The sequence below is a fragment of the Molothrus aeneus genome, chromosome 4 (genome assembly GCF_037042795.1).
Source record: "Molothrus aeneus isolate 106 chromosome 4, BPBGC_Maene_1.0, whole genome shotgun sequence".
Taxonomy (NCBI): Eukaryota; Metazoa; Chordata; class Aves; order Passeriformes; family Icteridae; genus Molothrus; species Molothrus aeneus.
The window spans coordinates 60,479,317-60,500,890 of NC_089649.1; the positions used below are offsets into that span (position 1 = coordinate 60,479,317).

The following is a 21,574-nucleotide window of genomic DNA, read 5'->3' on the forward strand; positions in this document are numbered from 1 at the left end:
CAGGGACATTTTAATGGCCTCAAGCTAAAAGAGAGTAGGTCTAGACCAGATACTATGAATAAATTCAGCAACAATTCCATACCTCTTAGCCATGGCCTGCTTCATTCTGAACATCAAAAATCCCAAACACAAAATTTACGTCATAGAAAGATTTTCTAATGGCCAGCACGTGAGTATAAAATATCCAGGCAGGGAAGACATACCTGAGCTGTTATGGTCTAAGGCCACTGAAGGACTTTGTCCCTCCAGGTGAGGGAACACACCTGGCCTCCAGGCTGAAATACAAAGGAACAGGTGTCTCTCGGGGTCTCTTGCTGGTCAGAGTGACCCCAAGAAATGTTAAAAAGTCTCTTTTCCCAGCCCAAGGGTCGAAGAAGGGGTCAGAACTCTTCATTTCTCAGTCTCAAGGTTGTTTATTATTCCTTATCTATAAAATTCTTTCTCCTGGCCTGCCGAGGTCCCCTCAGCAGGGCAGTCAGAGGCACTCTGCCTGCCCCAGGGCAGTGTTATCTTTTTATACTAAAAACTACCTGTACAATGTTTACAATTACTTTCCAATACCTATCACCTATGTTAGACAGTGAGCTTCTACTCTAAACCAATCTAAAAGTGCCAACATCACAGCAGAAGATGGAGGCCAAGAAGAAGGAGAAAGGCTGGACATGGCCAGATTCCTCCATCTTACCCCCTGAACCCCCATTCTAAAAACAACAAAATTCTACATTTTCACCTTGTGAAAAACTCACTATCATTCTACTTAAACTATCCTTCATATAAAGGTTGGGAATTGTTTTTTCCAAGGGCTAAATCAAAGGCACAGGGGTCTTGGGCTCTGTGCCAAGGTCTCTGAGCCCCCTGGGCAGGGTCTCGAGCCCTCCAGGGCAGCCAGAGGAATTTCCTGGGTTCCCACAGGTATCAACCTTCTAGACTGTGGGAGGACTCCCCAGAAGGGATACACAAAGAGCCCACAGGATGTGGAAGAGAGTTGTCCAGAGCTGGTGCTAAATACATGTTCTTGGAATGAAGCTTGGACCTCAATTCTGAGCTGTAGGATGGGTGATGAGCTTTCAGCCTTTGGGATCCAGAGACTGAGATCTGCTGGGAACATGTCAAAGAGCTCCTGTGAGCTCATTCCCTTATCTGTCTCTCACCTGGCATACAGAAACCTGGTTAAAGCACAGCACAAAGACCTGGACTTATTGCTTTACTTTTGTGCGAGACAGGATGTTCAAATTTCAACTTCGTAGGAGAAATTTAGACAAAGCTGCTAAACATTTCCACAACATTGCTTAGGCTTCTGGGGACATGCCCCAGGTGTCTTCTTGATCTTTATCTCCTCAAACTAAAGGAAAAAAATGTGTTTTTCTAACCCTATCTAGGAACTGCTGTGTTGCCAGCACTTAAGTTCAGATCATGACTCAAACCTGACAATCACGAGACAGAAATATCCCCTTCTAGTCTAGGGGAAGCTAGTATGGTGAAAAAAATTATCAAATTTCATCACTAGTCTCTTTACCTTTCTAGTTCACCTCCCTTTCCCACACAGCTGTGATAACTGTTAACGTGTTTCCTTGCTAATTGCACAGAGGGTGAGTTTACTTTTATTCTCTTCAAAAGAAAATTACAGTAATTTTCAATTACTCACTTGATTAGTTTCCTTCTTAGTTTCTTCCTTCCAGTGTGTCTTACCCCCTGTCTTCCTCCATACTCTTCCTTGCCTGCAAGTGAACCCCCTGGCAATGCCAATCCATCAGCAAATCCTTCAGCTGAGGGCCATGCTCTGCTCCCTCCTCTTCCTCCCTCCTTCACCTCCTCACTGGCCATGAACACATCCCTAATTTACACTGAAGGGAGAAAGAACCACCCTGATCCCCCAAGCCTCAGCCAGTCCTTTGGTGTCCCAAGGAGCATCTGTAGCCCCAGGACCAAGGTCAGTGTGATGGCACCCATGTAAAATGACCCATGTTTGGGATCATTCACAAGCCTCAACTTTAGGGGGGCATCCTGCAATCACTTCCGTTTTTCAGAAGATCTTGCCATGGAACATGACTTTTTTTGTCTGTAGAAATCTGAAAAAAATAGACATGAATAAAAAAAATTGATGAGTTTTTCTGTCCTGGCTGCGGCTTTTTTTTTATTTTTTAAGAACCAGTGTGGGATTTACCAGATATATGTATAGATATAGATATATAGATATAGATATGTAGATGTGTAGATATATAGATATATAGATTTATAGATATAAATAGATATAGAGATAGATAGATGATATAGATATAGATATAGATATAGATGTGAGGTGTGTAGTCCACTTTTCATTTGCACTTCACTGTGAAGCTGCATGATTGCACAAGATGTCTGAGCCTGCTCTCACTCACCCAGTCTCCTCTGCCCCTGGTACTGCACTAAATAAAACAAGTGCTTTACCTCCTCTACTGCTCAGTAAACTCACTGTCATGGTTTGACACTGGCACAATGCCAGTGCCCCCATGAAGATACATTCTCCCTGGTAGCTGCTGTGAGATGTGACCAGGAATAAGCAAAGCAGGCTCCTACTTAGGGAAAAAAAAGAACCAGAACTTTATTAACTACTCTACAACTACAGATAAAAAGGAACACACACACAGGGAAAATGAAAACCTCACAAATGCATTTCCTCCTCCCCCCACCAAATTTCCAACACAATACATTTGTTCCTCAAATCACCAACTCTCGGTCCAGCAGCACCTTTTAGACAATCAATCCTCAGTTCATCAAGAGGAGAGGAGTCCTTCTTGTGCCATGGGCTTCCCCTGGAAACACAGCTGAAGCCTCGTGTGTTTCCGTGTCACTCGTGGCACCGCCCGGAGTGCATCTGCCGTCGTGACTTCTTCCTTTCCATGTCCAGTGCTCTCACCACTGAACACGGACCAGAGCTGCTTCTAGGGTTGTCTTTTAAGGATGCTCTGTCCTGATCCAAAAAAGGCACAGTCTCTCCTTTGGGACACCTGTCCCCACAATCTCTCCTTTGGGACACCTGTCCCCCCCATATTTTTTCACCCCCTGGGGCCGAGGGGCATCAACACTGAACCCTCTTGGTTCTGAGGCCATTGCCTCCCCCTAGAATGCAGTCTCTGTATCACAAGTAACATGGTTCTGTCCATCTCTCTTTTGGGACACCTGTCCCCACAATCTCTCCTTTGGGACACCTGTCCTCCCCATATTTTTTCACCCCCTGGGGCCGAGGGGCATCAACACTGAACCCTCTTGGTCCTGAGGCATTGCCTCCCCCTAGAATGCAGTCTCTGTGTCACAAGGAACATGGCTCTGTCCATGGCTATACAAAAAGAGTCCAGCAAAAGCTACTCCATCATCTCTTCCCACTAGGATTCTTCTCTATTCTTTTACTATCTCTCACTCGCCCAGACCTCTCTCACACTGGCCCATTTCCTTCCTCATCTTCCACTCTATCTTCTAGGAAAGATCAATGTTCTGTAAAGTTCTCATTCTCCAAAAAGGGGTTAAAAGCTCCTACAAGCGGCCGGCTGAACCCCCCCCCCCTCTTCTCCGTCCCAGCCGTGCTGCCGGCGCAGGCCCATGTTTATCAAGTCTCAAGGTTACAGTCCCAGGCAGCGGCTCTCTCTCTCTCTCTCTCTCTCTCTCTCTCTCTCTCTGTGTCTCTCAGGGGGGGCTGCCTGATGGCTCCCGGTGTCTCTCTCTCTTTCTCTCTCTTCCACCCTTCCACCCCGGGGCTCAGGCCTACCTCTCCCGGCCACATGGCTTTCCCCTCCCCCTGCCCAGCCAGCAGCTGGGCCGGGGGAGAGACCCGAACTCTTTCTCGCCGGAAACCCAAGAGGACCCTCCCAGGGGAGAGCTCTGCTTTTAACCCCGTGTTCTCAGAGGCGTGTCCATGTCCCAATGGCCAGGTTAAATGCCAATATTAAAGCCTGAATATCCATTGGCCCAAAACACAGCATCCCAAAAAACACATTTCCTGTCAAACCACCACGCTCACCCACAATGATGGCTACAGAGTGACCAACAGCTAAGGGGAAAACAATGGTATCATCAGGGGATTAGTAAAAATAGAAAGACAAGTTTTACCTGGAAATGTGTCTACTTTTGTCAGCCTGTGTCATTTTTATCTGAATTGGAAAGAAAATTTTGAAAATAATTTTTTACTTGGATTTGAAATGTGTACCTGAAAAATAGCTCCTAAATAAGAACAAATGCAGCTTAACAGAATGGTGAGTCAAATTGGAGAAAGAAATAGAGAAGATTTCTTTTTGTAACATAATGATAATTCCACTGGCATAAAGTATCTCTCAATGCATGATTGAAGGTAATACTCAGACAAATGTCTCCATCACTAAAGGCATAATAATGACCTAAAAATGTGGGGCATATTCAAAAACTCGCATTTCATCAGATCATCCATGCAAACAGCAAATTTTTTAAATCAGCCTTCCTTCATCTCGCTCTTCCCACCTGCAAAAGACACCACTCATCAGTTCTTCCCTTTCTCAGTCTCTTTTTTCTTTTTTTAAGGCAAGTTTCCAGTTCTGGCAGGATGATGGGCTAAGATTAGATACACTGTGGTACAAGCAGGAAAGCGACAGGGTCCACAAAGACCCAGCATGGAACAGGTCCCAGAAGCTCATGGTAAGAGACACTGCCCTGCCTGCCCCAGTCCCAGCTGCCTGTGCCGGAGCATGGGAGCATGGGGGGCTCTGCAAGCCCCACTCATTTCATACAGAGCCCTGGGCTTGGGACCATCCCACCCAGCTGCAACCCAGCAGTCTTGTCTTTAACTTGTGGTATTTTGTGAGGGAGGAAAAGAGCTAGGGGAAACATAATGCTGCTGATGGAATTTCCTAACAACTTGGCCATCAACTGGAAAAATACAAATTATTTTAGATGCGCCTGAGTGAAATATTTTTACTTGAATCCTCACATTTCAACATCTTATTTGGAGTCCGAGTTATTGTGATTTCGGTTGGGAATGGGGAAGAGACCTTCTAGACTCATCAGATCTCAGCTGTCAGCTGCACCTCCAAATCTGTGGATACATGACATGTTCACTTTTGTCATCTGTCACTAGCTTTAGAACCAGATTTGTCCTAAGAAGGATATGGAAATTAAAAACCCACTCAGTTACAAAACTAGTCAGTTACTCCTACTAGAGCAGGATGCTGCACTTACTCTTTTGTTGTTGTAGTTACGTCCAAATTTCAACACTGAAATAAATAGTCTTCCACATTTCAGTTGTGGGAAGGCAAACACCAGGTGGCCTTTGCAGGGAGCCACACACATGTGGCTGCTGCCACTGCTGCCACTCACACTCCCAGCAGTCCGTCCGCAGCATGGACACTGTTCTGTCATTAAAAACCTTTCTTTTCTTTCCTCAGCCTAACACTTCTTCCTTTCCCTCTAAACCCTGCAGCTATAATCCTCCAGGCAAGGAAAGAACACTGGCAGAAGAAGGGTTTTTAATAGCATGTTATCTGCACAGCACTGACTTGAATAGTTAATGATGAATGGGGATATTAAATAAAATTTGCCATTTTCTTTTATCTGGCCTTTCACCCCCTAGATGGATAATTTAAAAAAAGAACTTCAATGTTTTCCCAAATCTGCACAGGTCAAGGTAGTTACTCTCAAAACTTCCCTAAGATTGAAAATACATGGAAAAATAAGACAATTCTCTGTTCAATGTCTCTGAGTTGCATCAGTGAGTCAGACTCTCTCTGAACCACATTCCCTGCTTCTCTTTTTTATTTTGTTTTGTTTTACTTCTCTTCCTGCAGCTTTATTACCAACTAACGATTCCTAGTAATCTATTGCAAATTTACAGCTGTGTTTTTACTGAGATTACACATTACACATTAAGATGGTGTAAAAGTGCCATAATTCACCTCCAAATTAGGCCTGCAGTGTGCACAAAATACTTTACATAAACTAGGGAGGCAGAACTGTAGTAGGGAACAGCTTCTGCACAAGAACTATGAGAGTCATCAACAACTCCATGGTAAAGTGTAACTGAAAATTTGGAACCATTTATTTAACAAGCACAGAAGCTCACAATACACTAGACTGGGAGGGTTTGGTCTCCTTGCCATGTGGGAAAGCATAAGATGAAACAGAAAGGCAGTAAATCAAAAGCTGATGACAGCAACTAATTCTTCAGTTTGACATCCTCAGATTTGAAAGGGAAACTGTAGTGAACTTTTAAGACCAATTTGTGTATGTACAAAACCTTCAGTGATAGTTGAAACTGTAGAGGAATCACTGCTCATCAGGGCTACAAACACAGCACTATTTGTAGCAGGTGGTGATATCTTTTATCCTCTATGACAGAAACTTTTAAGCACACACAAATTGCTTCACTAGATATAGAGGCAAAGTACTTTAGACCTTTAGAAGCAGGGTTTTTGTTCCCAGAAATTTAACTGTTATTGTATTGGTTAGACAGAACATATCAGAGCTTTTTAGGGATTTATAATAATGGCAACAAAAATCATGGATGGAGTATAAAACTTCATGGCTCAGACACCAGAATCTTAAGCAGAATTTAACAAGGAGCAGCTATAGAAAAGGAAATGTCTTCATTTTGAGTTACAGTATTTGAAGGTGTTAGACAAACCATGCACACAACTTACCAAGGGTAACAGTTCCTTTTGTCTGGGATTTCAGTGCAAGATCTTCCTGAAGACATCAGCAACCTCCATCCCCAGTCCAGGAAAGAATTATTGGCTCATTTTCCAATGCCTTCAATACCAGACTGGCAGACAGGACATAAACGTACTTAACTCTGGAAGAAGTTAAAACTAACACTTCACCACACCCACGTTAGGGCTTATTAAAAGTTTGACAAGTGACATTTAAGTCCCTTTTTGGAGCTTTTCCTCCATGTCTCCCTACAGAAAGAACTTCATGCTGTGGGAGTACAATGATTTATCTTATATAGGTCACTCAATGGACTTCATTGATCCTGTAATCACTAAAACCATGTCTGGATTTCAACTAGAGGCCAAATACAAAGATATTTTGTATAATCCACCTTCTTGGATATTTTGTGTTGTTGTATGAATTATTGGCTAAGAGGTGGGAGTGGGAGGAAGCAGCTGAGGCTGAAATGAAGCAAGAAAGCAATCCAATTACTGCTTGCTAAGCCTACAATATTTTTTGTTGGGATTTTTTTTTCCCCTTTAACTTTTTAAGTGTAGGTTTGTCAGCCAGGACATCTCATCTTTCCTTCTAATCAAGTTCAGAGGTTTACCAGTAGGGAGGAAATTAAGCCAGTGGTATGCACAACATCGGCTGAACAGCACAGTAGACAAGAAGGTAAAAAAGCATTACAATTTCCATTTAACTCTCAGTTTTGGAAAATCAAAAATGAGTGGAAGTTATGGGAGGGGAATACCAGACAACTATTTATATCAAGGACTTTAGATTTGGGCTGAGCCTTTGAACAGGTGGGAACCATAGCTGGACCAAGCTTGCAAAAGACATTATTTACACCAGGACTCCCTGAGCTCTGCCCACTGGGAGAGGAGATCTGGACAGAGAATTGCTGCCAAAGTTAGTCTGGGTGGGAGCTGGCCCCAAGCCTGTCCTTGAAGGAAGGAGATACACAGGTGTAGCCAGCTCATGAAAAGCCAGTCTTGCATGGGGTGCTGGGACCACAAATTGTTAAGTCTTTGTGTAGCTAATAATTTTGGTTTATATTTCATCTTCCTTTCGTGTATTATCTTTTTGTGTCTGCATACTTTAATTTACAAATATGGTGACTGGCCATACTACGCTGCTTATCCTGTAGAGAAGGCAAAAAGGGGGCACATGAGAAGACATCTCCACTGTTCAGAGCCTTGATGGATACAATTTGAGTCCACAGTGCAGGCAGGTGGTGCAGGTCCCATCACCTCCAACAGAGTCAGAGTCACTTCACTGAATAGATGAGAGCAGCAGGAACTTCATAACCTGACACAAGCAACACATGAGACCTCCAAGGGCTCAGGAAAATGTGCTCCTCTTTTCTCAAAGGAGAACAGATTCCTAAAGGGATATAGTACTGGACAGAACAACCCTGATGGACCTTGAAGGTTCCATCCTCACTTCAGTCACAAGTCAGTTGCAGGTCAGCCAGAAACCCAATTCCAGTCTGGCCTGAGACTGTCACTGCTTGCCAGCCAGAAAGAATGCACAAAGAGGAGTTCTCATGTAACCTGGAAGCTACTGACTTGAACACAGAATGAGACATGCAGAATTAAGCCTCCTCTGAATCTGGGGTTTCTTCACAAGGAATAAGAATTTGTGAAGGATAATTCCAAGCAGAGAATCCTTTCTAGCTGTTGAAGTTGAAAGAAGAAAATTCAGTTTGAACATCAATAGGCTGCAGAAAACTGATATGGAGAACCAGTATCTGATTCCAAACTTTCGACTCTCAAGCAGAAGCCCACTACTGAAACCAATACAGACAGATGAATTTTGATAAAACCTGGACTGAACTAAAGGGCCACATCCCAAATCCTCCAGAAATAAAGAAGTGTAAACCAGTCCCAATTGGCTGCTCATGCAATATGCTTCTGTGGTGCTTGGGGCTCTGGAAAGCAGAGGTGGTGCACAAAAGGAGAGTTTCCAAAAAGAAGTCATCTTGGAAAGAAGAAGGGAGCACAGAAAGAAGAAAGATGACACCTTGGCTAGAGGAAAGATCTGGAAGGTGTGTTTCTTCCAGCTACTGATTAGCAGCCCCTAAGGAGATTATTTGACATTTTCAGAACAGTTAATCATATCTGATAAAGTAGAAAAAATTTTTCTTCCTGTACCAAACAACTGCCTCTAGTGCTCCAACTAATATGCTTGGAAAGAGAGGAGAGGGAGAAGGAGAGGGAGAGGGAGAGACAAATTTAGAATGGCAGCCACCCCTTTTAAATCAGCTTCACCACTGAATGATCTGTCCTAGTAGATTAAAGTTATAAAGTTTGTATTGCTGCCATCAGTGTGTTCATTCCATTTGCTTTTATACACAAGGCACTGAAGCATACTATCTTTCAAAAAAGCAACTGGAAGTCAGCTGTGCCTCTTTGAGTCACAAAATAAACCTCTCAGCCCAGAAATGTGAAGCTAAAGGCATCTCTTAGGTTCCCCAAGGCAGCCTGAATGCTGTGCAAAGAGGCACTGATGTAACACAAGCTGTTCTTCAGCCAGCTCAAGTTGGGGAGCACATCACATAGAATGGTCCTCATTTTACATCCTTTGCTGCATCCTTTGCATCCCACTGCTGCAAAATCCTGCTCCAAGGTGTTTTAATAACCCCTGTACATGATTCAGTGCAGCAGTATGTGGGAGGCAGTGGTTTGCTTCAGCTTACTGTGAGAGAATTTAAATCAGGTGCTGAACCAGGTGATGCTCACAAGTGAGAAGGAATGATCCTGCTCAATCCAAATTTACAAAGTCATCCACTTTGTACATACACTTATGCTGCATTTAAAATCTTGACCAGATGGGATCCAGATTCATCTGCAACATCTGCAGGTGTACTTGGACAAATACATCTGTAACCTAGAAGGCATTAAAGTTCTTACATTGTCATTTACAGGGAATTTAGGTGCCTAAGGACAAGACAACAGTTTTGAAAAAATCTCGCTTCCACACCCGGATGATTTTTAAGGCAATGTTGTCTCCATATGCCTTAACCTGTGCCATCACATACACCCCAGTGCTCTTCATTTTTGCTGAGCCACCTTCCCACCAGCTCTGGCACCTGCAGACCAGGTGTTCCTGCATTGCTCCCACTTGATTTACTGAGCACACGCAGAACCTGACATTTAGCTTGACTGAGAAACATCCAGTAAGGAGAGTTATTTACAATGTGTATCACACTCTGGTGGTTAAGAGATCCTGCTGAAGAGAGACCAAGCTTCTGCAACCTCCAAGGAGAGCTGATGAACAGAAGGGTGAGCAGGGGCATTATCTCCTCTTCTCAAACGTGGGGCACTACTGTGGTGTGCATAGATCCAGGAGGAGTGCAGAGTTGAGGTGCAGGCCTTTGTGCTAGCATGGGAACACATTCAAGCAGAGGTACCATCACCTCTCTTTCAAACAGTACATAAGTAAAACATTTACTTTTTGGATTTTGCTCTGCAGATCTCTGCAGGCTGTTACCATCACCTGGATATCCTGAAAGAAGCCACTAAAAGATTAAAAAAAAAAAGAAGACACATTCTGCAAAGATGTAAAACAGCACAAGCATTGCTACATTATATACTAAAATTTTCCTATTAGATACTACATGATATGTAAATATTTATGTATGAAGTTAAGCTTTCTGTCCTAGGCCCATTCCAGCTGTCCTATCACTGTACAAGACTATCTTTATTCAACAGGCAAAAATAGCAGAACTTGGTACCTCTATATTGAAAAAATGTTGCTAATACTTTTCATTTAGCAGAAAGTAGAGCCCCCACATCTCTTGTACTGACACGTTGGCAGATTTAGCCTTGAGTCACTAAAAGTCACCTCTGTATCATTGTGTTATAAGTCACCACAGATCAGCTTTGCACAATGAATATATGCATTTAATACATAGCACCACAATTTGACTATGTTCCTCATGCACCTTAATTGCACAGATCAAAGAAATCAGAGCACTGACATACTGAGGGCCATTCTACCTGAGATTTCAATTAGGCACCTTCAGAAAGTTTCTGGAAGGCAGACTTGCTTCCAGCAATCCAGCAGAAGAAACCTCTAAAGTGCCCTGCCACTGTACAGCACAAGCAGCAACCCCTGTCTGCTCTCCCCTCCCTGAGACAGCACTCCTTGCAGGATAATGCAGAGTGTTGCTCTGAAAGTTATTTTCCAAGCTGTACCACAATGGAATAAGTGTGACTGCTCTTCATCTGCTGCACACAGCAGACAGACACTTGAGTTGCAAGTGTTTAATGATAAAATAAATTATCATTATGGCACTGCTGAAGTTATTCAGAAGTGGCAGGAGGGATTGCACAGAGCAGGAGAGCCTGTGGATCCTGGGAGGTGGACAGGACTCAGCCCTTCTCTCTTGGCTTCTCCATGTAAATCTCACCCATCTCTGTGTGGCCTCCCTGAGTCCCAGGAGCCCATGGGGACAGTCCCTGCCCTGGCCCCATCCTGACCCCTTCCAGTCCCCTTTCACCTGCTTGCTCCAAAACCCACTGACCTCTGTTATCATCCCTGCCTCAGCCACCAGGCACCATAGCACTTCCTCCTGGTCCCTTCCTTTGTTCAACCACCACCAAATTTGTGGATTGATGGACTCTCAGTTAGTTTCTCAAATTCCTCCTTAAATTCTCTCCTTCCCTTCTACCCAACTATTTTCTTTCCCATGCTCAGACAAGAGCTCTGCTATTGCCAGGAATTTCAATCCTGCCACTTTTCCCAGGGCTGCTGAGCTGGCCCTGGAATTTGCACTTTTATATCTCATTTTATCTATGAAACTCTGTCTGCAAATACTATTTTTTAAGAGAATGGCATTATTTGACTTATCAAAGTAATTGTTTAATTCAGAAAACATTTCTATCTAAGAAGACATTTAATATTCAGACACTGTCTTACCTCAGTTGGATGTCTGGAGATTAGGCAAAACATTTTATCTTCTGATGAAGCAGAAATTCTTTGCACACTGTGAAAAAGTTTGCGTCTTTGTTTTACTGATCCAGAAAGACAAAAAGCGTTGTTTAATATCCATTGTTGAGAGACCTCGAGGTACTTCTAAGTCTTCTTTTCTTGCTGTCTCAGAATGCTTATAGATAAAGATTGATTAGAAAATAATATAGAACTGCTTTGAATATAAATTAGTTGAAAGAAATTTGCCCTGGGATGTCTAATATGGGAAGACTGTGAATTAGTATTTTATTCTTGTAATGAAAGATAATAAAATGTTAAGATCTGATTTGCTTCTTCTGGATGAATTTGTACATTTTACTTTTATAGAGAAAAATATATTTAATTACCTTATAAATATGATTGAAATGTTTTTTTAAATATATTTAAAAGAACGTATACATGCAAGTACATAAAAATCAAATGCATATACTCTTCACAATTAAAATATTCAGCCTTTATTTCTAGAAAAGCCAAAAAATTAAACCTTTTGTAAAAAAAAACTCCATTACCTCTATGTCTAATACTGATCCATTCTCACTTTGTATTTTCAAGCAAAATCCCCAAGAGCTTTTTAAAAAATTCATTTACTCTTGTCCTCTAAATTATGGTTTTGGTGAATAATCTTGTGTTGAGAAAGGAGACGTTGCTTGGAAAAAAAAAAAAAAACATACCTAACAACAACAAGACCTATGAGCTTCCCCTTGGGCAGAGAAATAATGTAATTTAAGTGTAGCTTGAGGTAGTTCCAGATCTGGGGACAATAAGGTACCTGAGCAGCAAGCTCCATGCCAGGAGCTTCTGCTCACCAAAGGAGAGACTAATTATATCAAGTCAACAGAGAAAGCAAAAGGTCAAGGCCAAAGGCTAGAAACTTGGATTTTGAATCTTACTGAAAACTGTTCAGATTGGAAAAACAAGGTCAGAGGGTAAAAGCAAGTACACTGAACTTCCTGGTTAATATTTGATTGATGGGACTTTTTCAAAACTGCATCAGGTCAGCTGCAGACCAGATTTCTTCAATTCCTCAGAAGCAACCAAGCTCAAGCTGTGGTCAAGGCTCATCTCTGCTATGCAGCTACCAGGGCCTCTGGAAAAACAAGATGAATTTAGGATTGGATGTCTTCAGCTCAATACTGGGTCCCTAAACTGTGACCTACGTGCAGCTCAGAGAGCAAAGCCCCGAGCAGCTCTCGTAGCCACATCCGTTCAAGCCACAGCCAGGCACAGCTGTGCCGGAGAGGCCACGCTAAGCAGATCTCACTTGAAACCACTTCATTCAGAGCAGAACCTCAGAAAAGAAAATGTGGTTTCTCTTTTCTTTAACAACCAAAAAACATCTGTTGCTTTAAAAATTCATATTTCCTAAGCATCACATGCAGGTTTTGAGCACCTGTCTTAGGAGCACGGCACCTGTGGTGGAGGGTGAGGCTCTTGTGTGTCAGGAAAGACTCCCTGCAGTCCCCTGCACCAGCTGGCTGACACCACACTGATTTCATGGAAACAGAACCCATTTTGCCATTTCTTTCCTTGTTTTGCCATTTCTTTCCAAGGCAAGATACTCCTACCATGAATCAGTAGATTAATAGTAATGGGTTCAGAGCTTTCCAGCTTCTGGTAGCAGTGAGGGCACAGTTCTCAATACAAACAAGTATTTGCTGTTAACTGCAGGGAATAATTCATAGGAAGGTTTTTTTTTTACATACTGGAATTTTTAATTTTTATGATTACTGCATAGTATTTTATAAATCTCATAAATGTGACTGTGATGGCTATGATATAAAGATTAGGTCCATAAAAGTATTTATCCTCCTTAAGTAACTGCCTACTATAAATATTATTGACTGTTATCTCCATTTACAACTAAGAATGGATTTCAACATATAACAATATAAAATCATCTTGTAAATTTTCCATTAAACTAAACTATCCTGGGAGAGACAGCAGGTTCTCCAAAAAAAACAATCCATCATCTGCATCAAATGATATTATTTCTGTTTCCACTCTTGACACACCTAATGCTATTACTGTTCACTACCATCAACTGCAATGATAACACTGCAACAATAAACAAAAGGCTGAAGAGACATATCTTTGATCCCCCATTAACAGAAATATCCTCATTTATAGTTTGTTTTGTGCACATCATTGTTTTTAAACCATAAGTATACCCTTATCTTTAAAAAAAAATTAAACTTGGAGGGTAAAATCCTGTCAATAAATACTTAGTGCACTATATAGTTAACAAGACTCAAAATAGCTGTTGCTGATCTATGATCAAAGTGGAGATTCTCAGTGCAGACTTCATAAAGCTTCTGAGAAGTTTGAAAAGTCTTCCAATTTTTGAAAACAAATACATCTGAGAAAAAAAAATATTTCTGCATTGCAGCAGGTGAAATGTTTTGTTCAGTGTGCTGACTTTAAGATGGTTTCATCCACTATCAGAGAATACCAGTGGCAATATTTATAAGAAGCAAGGAGAAATAATTTCATTGCTCCATGACCTAAGCACACATCTATCCCTGAGGTCTTCTGCTGAATTAAATAGGCACTGCATATTTTTAAAGATCTTATGAATTCAATTAAAGAGTAGTGAAGATGGCCTCAGAGGAAAGACAAATCTCTGCATTATTACTAGCACTGACATAGATGTGTACCCTGCCTTCTGTGGGACAGTGACAAAAATGGCCTCCTTATTAAGAGTGGTGATTTTGGTAGATAGAAACAGCTGAGGAACTCGTGACCTCTCAAACCTCCAGTCTGATGCATGTTCTGAACACTGCCTCCAGTCCTGTCAGTCTTGAATGCTGAGTATGTACATGATTGACTCCTAAATGGTGTGAGATTGTGCTCAGTGTCAGTGCCACAAGAAAGCTTCCGAATTTTAAAGCCTTTTTTTGTTACATGTTACAAAAATTCTCGGTCGGGAGACTCCCTGCAGACACACATCAGATGTGGTTGGCAAAAGCAAAAAATACAATGAAAGCAAAGCAATAAAGTACCAGACTTACCAAAAATTACTGCAGTATTTTTCCTCCCTTTGGAAAGTGTTTTATTTGTGTTCACCTCTCAGAAAGACACCTACATTTCTTTAGCTTGTGGAAAAAAAAAACAAAAGCACTATACAACCCAACATCCATTGAAAAGCCAGAGCTGTTAAAAGTTCTTTGAGGGTTTGAAGAGTGAAAGAGTTCATATGGTGTTTGCACATTTTACAACGAACACAGAACAGAACTTTCATGTTCTCCATGTCCCAGCTTCTTAAAAATTAAGATACTTTCCCATAAGTCCTCAAAATGCCTCATCTGTAATTACACACAAAGATACACACAAAAATTATAAATACACTGACTCTCCTTAGGTATGGTGCTATCCAGGACTAACAGATCCAGCTGCCGAAGAGGTAATTTAAAAGTTTAACAAATTGCAAGGTAAGATTTCTAAAAGTAATACAAAACAGAAACTGAAAATTATCTGGGACCTTGAAATCAGCCACCACTCAGGACTAGATTAAGTTAAAGTCAAACTGTATCATGAAATCAAATAATTTAGGTAAAAAAAAAAAAAAAAAAGGCAGATAAGAGGCACAGAACTATCAGCATAGAGGAGTTCCAGAGAGACACTACAGGGATATGAGGATTGTAAAAACCCACATGCACTTCCAGTGAACTCCACTCCTTGTACAGGCAGATGCATTAGTCCTTAAGAGGGAAACCATTAAAAAGTAGGGCAGCAGTTTCATCTGAGGGAAACAAGTTAGAACAATCCTTTTGGGGATGTTTTCATTAAAAGGGGCTGCCCCTTTTTATAGTTCAAGGCAAGATACACATTTCTTTTAAAAGTTTATCTTACTAATTCTGAATACTCTAGCTTTGTCAGTGGTAAGTAATTAAGGCATATTAAAATGCAACAAATTGTCCCTTTGAGTTAAGAAAATATTTTCTTTAAGATCCATAAGGTCAAGCTCTGCTTCCAGCAAAGAAAGTACCTTCTGTGAGTCTTTTGAAGCACAAATGTTGCCTTTCTGATGCTCTTAGGCTTTGAAAGATTAAAACCCCTGACAGACACATATTTCAAGACACATATTTCTATTATCATAGAATCACCACCAGAAATCATTTACCAAATGAAGTCATAAACTGAAAATTACTGATGGAAAGTGGCAATTTGGCCAGTTTTCTGTACTGCCCTGACCATGCTCACAAAATCTAGGGGCTGGCTAAAAAATGCCTTCCTTCAGATCTAAGCTAAGGACTGTTTCTAATATTCTGCACAAAGCTGTTACATAAACTCACTGATGGAGATGTCTTCTTGCATCCCAGAGCCAGCCCACTCACTGATTCCAGACACCCAGGCAGGTGAAGCCTCCATGAGGAGAGCTCTGGTCAGGGTGATGCAGGAACATCTTGTACACTTGTACCCCTGAGCCTCACCTGCAGTGAGCTGGATCCAGGGGAGCTGTCACAGCCCTGCACAGGCATCCCTGGGAAGCAGAAAGGACACATGGGCAGGTGGGGGGACACCCTCTGTTCTAATGCTCTGTACTGCCACTGGAGCAGGGGAACCAGGCAGCACCAGGCTGCACAGCCTGCTGGCACACAGGTGCTCAGGGAGAGATCAAGATTTCCCATCCCCATTTCCCCAGGCTGCTTCTGATTTAATGCAGAAAAACTGGATAAAACACAGGCATTGCCCTGGGAGTTGGAATCAGCACCAGGTGCCTGCACCTCTTCCATCTGATATCACTGGTTTTTTGCACAAATCCAGCTTAAAATGCTGTACTAGCCTCAATATTGGAGTAGTAACTAGAAAATGCAAAAAAAAAAAATCTAAACTCAGGTTGGGATAATGCATTTCTGCACCACTGGAAGCAGTTTCCTTGATTCTCGTTTGAGCAAATTATTTTATTCTGGGCAAGTTTATCTAATCAGGAGGGCTACAACTATGGTTAACTCTAACAACGTATGATTGCTTTAGCATAAGAATGTATTCACTCTCAGTGTCAAGCCATTAGTAAGTTGAACCTGGTTATGGGCATGAGATTTGTTTTTCAAGCTTCCCTAAGCCACAGTCACAAGACCCTTCCCCTAAGGACAGCTGTAAAGGGATATTACACTGGGATTTCATATCAACAGAAAAAAAAATGCTCAGGTAGATGTCAATCTTCAGTGACAAGCAATTGAAAAGGTAATCCAAGATGACACAACTAATTAATATCAAAGACTAAACACATAAAACATTCCTTGCAGACCAGATTGCAGCAGAGCCACCACAAAGGGATTTCAATCACGTGCCCCCTGCGCTTCTCCCACCCCACATCCCCAGGGGGTAGAAGATAACCCCAAACCAGCATGAAGGGTTGAACTTCCAAGCAGCCTCAATACTAAGCCCATAACATTCACAAGTTCCAGCATCTGGTTAAATTATTTCCCCTGAAATAATGCAGATTCCACTTTTCTTCCATACATCTTACAGGGGCCTTCAGCTCACAGTTAGGCAGGATGGGGAGGCCCCAGCTCAGGGCCATTAGGAGGGAGGGCTGCAGAATCTACACTTACCACTCAATTTAAATCTGCTCAGCTCATGGCACAGGTATTTCTAAAGGGTAAATTAATCCAAGTGTTGTTCACTTTGTGAGCCAAAACTTGAAATAAATATTGGTATTGCTTTTACTACCTTTGATCACTTGTTTTGGAAATAGCATCAGTTTTGATTTCTGAGCTGAAAGCTTACAACTGTTTCTAATATTCCATTTGATGTAAATGATTCAATACAAACAGAGTCAAAGATACTCTTCTCAGTTGTAAAGATTGCTTTCAAATGTTTAGTATAGTTGTACTTACAGCACCTTAAAATTCCAGTTAATAAGTAACTAAAAAAATTCATTATCAGAATTGTTTTCTTCTCTCTGTGTGAATGAGTTCTCTAGTGTCTGCAATGGGAAATAATGATTATTAATAGAATTTTCAACCATAATTATTGTTTTTAGACACACCCAGCTCCTAATTCTATAATCAAACTCTTGACATCAATAACATTTTAACAAAGTTCAAGTACAGAATTAAATGGAAAGTTTTAATAGCTTATCCATATGTATACTTGATATTCTTGGCTACAGAAAGGGATAGCATCATAATATTAAAGAAAAAAAGGTATAAATCTAGCTGTAAGAGCCATATAAACAAGTTCATTTATGTCAAGAATTCCTATGAGCCCTGCTTTTACACAAAAACTGTATTTTCCATACAGACTATTTGCCTTTAAAATGATAGGGTTAAGCTGTTAGTCATTTAACTATTCATATAGAAACATTAGTTGGAATACGTGTTATAAAACCTTTCAGGGTGACAAACGAAAGATAATAAACCCTTGATCAATATAACTTTTATTTATTCATCCAGGAACAGAGGATATCATAGGCAACAACGCCGCCTAGGAGAACAAGGATTTCACATAAACTGTTTTGGCAGAAACACGCATTTAAATAATCATCCAAATCACCACCTCACTATCTCTATCTTAAAAAAAAAAACCAAAAAAAAAAAAACTGAACAAACAAAAAAATGGAGAAAAAGAAACATAAGATCTGAACAAACAAACAGCCCAGAATTTTTTTTTAATTTAATGTCTATGCCAGCCACATCTGTCCCTGATTTTAGAAGTCATAATACTTAGCAGTGACAATGGCACCTTTCATTTGCAAACACATTATAAACATGAACTGACTGCAATTATACCACAATACCTCACCACAGCTAATCACCAGAACTGCCTGGTCTGCCCTCAGCCTGGGGAAGTGCTGATTTCAGTTTGTGCTGCCAGGCCCCTGTATGACAGTGTCTACACCCTGCAAAGTACTACCCTCAGAAGTGAATTTAGCATAAACTGACTGACCAAGTTACAGCACATCATCAAGCAGGTGCTTCCACTCAGGGCTAATATTTTCTTTTATATTGCAAGAAGAACTGACCAGACCAGGACACAATTTAATGTAAACCATTTGGAGTGAAAGGTGTTATCTTGCCTAGCGAAATCTCCCCCTCACAGTCCAGCTCACAGGCAGAGTCAGTGGCAACCTCATGGTCAGGGGAGATCTGGGACATCCTATCAAAAGGGTCCTCACGATTTTCCTCACAGTCAACCACATTTGGGATCATGTTAACATAAGCAGTCACTATCTCCTTATGGTAAAGGGTGTCCTGGTTGTAAGAGATAAGCTCATTGCTTATATTAACAGTCTCCACTGCAGTACCAGAGCAAAACTGACCACATCCCAGGAGGTTGGAGAAAACCTTTCTAAAGTCAGCATTGAAGGCATAGATGATGGGGTTAAGAGAAGAGTTAGCCCAACCAAACCAGACAAAGATATTAAAGGTGGTCTCACTGACGCAGGGCAGGCCGGCGTGGGGGTCACTGGGTGGGCTCTCGCAGAAGGGAACCATGCAGTTCAGGATGAAGAATGGCAACCAGCAACACACAAAGACACCCATGATGACAGAGAGCGTCTTTAACACCTTGGTTTCTTTCCTGATGGAGGACTTGAGGCTTGTGTGATGGTGGCAGTCAACGTGGCTGCTCCGGCAGCTCTGTGCATGCTCGGCTGCCCTCTCCAAGGAAGAGATACGACGAATCTGCACCTGGGCAATGCGGTAGATTCGGGTGTAGGTAACTATCATGATAGCCACCGGGATATAAAAACTGATCAAGGAGGAGGAAATAGCATAAGTCCTGTTGAGGCTGGAGTCACAGCTCTCTGATGGTCCAGTGAGGGTATCATTGCTGCCAGAGGTCCCATCAGAGGGTCTCACTGCTGCTAATGCCACCCATGTGGTACTCATATCTTCTGCCCAGGTGGTGACAGCACCTGCTGCTGCCCAGGCAGTGCCAAATCCATCTTCCATATCAGCAGCAGCAACAACATCCCCACCTTTGTGCCAGTTGAGCTGGACAGGGATGAAGGAGATGAGCACAGACAGCGCCCATGCCACGCTGATCATCACCAGAGCCAGGCGCTGGGTCATCTTCCTCTCATAGCGGAAAGGGCTGGAGATAGCCCAGTACCTGTCCACGCTGATCACACACAGGTTCAGGATGGAGGCCGTGGAGCACATGATATCAAAGGCCACCCAGACGTTGCAGAAAGCCCCAAAGGGCCAGTACCCAGCCACCTCTGCCACCGCCTTCCAGGGCATGACCAGCAGGGCCACCAGTAGGTCCGAGACAGCCAGGGACACGATGAAGATGTTGGTAACCTTGCTCCGCAGGTGCCGGTAGCGGACGATGGCCGCACACACGAGCACGTTCCCGAAGAGAGTCCAGAGGATGAGCAGCGCCAGCAGGCTGCCCGCCGCCACCTGCGCTGCCCCGGGGGAACCCGCCGTGTCCCGCGCCCCGCTGGGGGGCCCCGTCGCCGGGGGCGGTGGGCTCCGGCCACCCCGCAGCATCGCTGGCGGCTCCCGCCGGCGGCGGGGCGGCTCCGGCCGGGATGCGCCGAGCAGCCAGCGCCGCCCCGCCGCCCGGCCCCATGGGGCCGCTGCCCCCCCGCCCCACCGCCACCCCCGCCGGATGGCCCCGCTCGGCCGCTCAGAGCGCTCCGGGCTCCGCGGCTCGCCACTACCGCGGCGCCAGCCCCGCCGGGGTCCCTCTCCCGCGCTCCGGGGACCCCAGGCGGGGTCCCCGCCCCGCGGCTCAGTGCAAGTACCTCCGCTGGGGATCCCCGCCCCGCGGCTCAGTGCAAGTACCTCCGCTGGGGATCCCCGCCCCGCGGCTCAGCGCAGATCCCCCTGCTCGAGGTCTCCGCCCCGCGGCTCCTTCCTGGGGTTCCAGCTCCGCGGTTCAGGGTGTCCCCTTGCTCGGGTCTCTATTCCGCGGACCCGCTTTGGGTACCCGCCTCGCGTCCTTTCGCTTGCGCTCCCGCTCCGCAGCTCAGCGCGCTCCTCTCTTGCCAGGCTTCGCGGCTCAGCGCGTACCCTGCCCGTGGCACACACGGCTTCGCGCCCGCTCCTTCTGGCTTCGCTCCGCGATTCCTGGCGGCTCCCGCCCGGGCTGGCGGCTCCGCTCGCCCCGTGCCCGCCCGGGCGCCCAGAGCAGCGGAGCGGCGCTCCCGCCTGTGCTGCCCGCCCGATCCCCGCTGCCCGGGCCGGCCCGCCCGCCCCCGCCGCCCTGTGAGCATGCTCCGGCGCCAGGGACGCCCCGTCCGGGCCGCTGGGCACCGCGGCTGGCCGAGGACGGGACGGCACGGGACGGAATGGGAAGGAAAGGTGCAGCGGGGCCAGCCGCCCGCCCCGCTCCTTCCCTCTCTCCAAGACCGAGTCACCCTCGCAATTGCTCGGTGCCGTCACCGGCTCTTTGCGCAGCACAAGAGGAGAGCGCGGGGAGCGGGGAAATGACCCCCAGCATCCCCGGGGCAAGAGGGGCTGTCCAGGACGGGCACGGACACAGCTCGGCCGGCCTCTCGCTGGGAGCGAACGGGGCTCAAAGGTGCGGTGTGGGAAGCGGGACGGGCTGGGTGTCTTCTACAGGGATGAGAAATAGAGTGTGCCTCCGTACTTATTCTGCTGGATGGCTGAGATGTATTACAGGCAGAAAGCCCGGCAAGAGAAAATCTGATTCTCTCTCTTTCCAGCTCTATGGGATGAATCACTCCTCTCGGTAGGGCTCCAGCACAACTAGAAACAGACTATGACCGTGAGCATTACAGGTGTTAATGCTCTTGGACTCACTGCGTGCTAATGTCATGCTTGAGTTTCTTCAGAGAACGTCTTAGTTATTTTTATTGGAAATACAATTGGTTTAGTTCCTCTAAAACTTAATTTCTTTTCAAAACGGTTGTCAGAGATCAAGCCCGTTCTTGACTCGGCAGCATGGGTTTTGGCACTGAAAGGGCTGAACTGACACTCTCCAGGGGCCTTCCAGCTGCTTCTCCAGGCAGATTGGGAGGGACAAGAATCAC

General features: G+C 44.1%; 1 protein-coding gene across 1 annotated transcript; it reads right to left on the minus strand.

Annotated features, from left to right (window-relative positions):
- Positions 1–17,995: 17,995 nt before the first annotated feature.
- Positions 17,996–20,066, minus strand: DRD5 (dopamine receptor D5). Its single transcript, XM_066549196.1, has one exon. It carries the CDS (start codon positions 20,064–20,066, stop codon positions 18,609–18,611), a length of 1,458 nt encoding a protein of 485 aa, XP_066405293.1. The 3' UTR covers positions 17,996–18,608.
- Between the last annotated feature and the right edge of the window lie 1,508 nt (positions 20,067–21,574).

Coding starts and splice junctions, on each gene's coding strand:
- DRD5 (XM_066549196.1), bottom strand. CDS start 20,066: ATGCTGCGGGGTGGCCGGAGCCCACCGCCCCCGGCGACGGGGCCCCCC.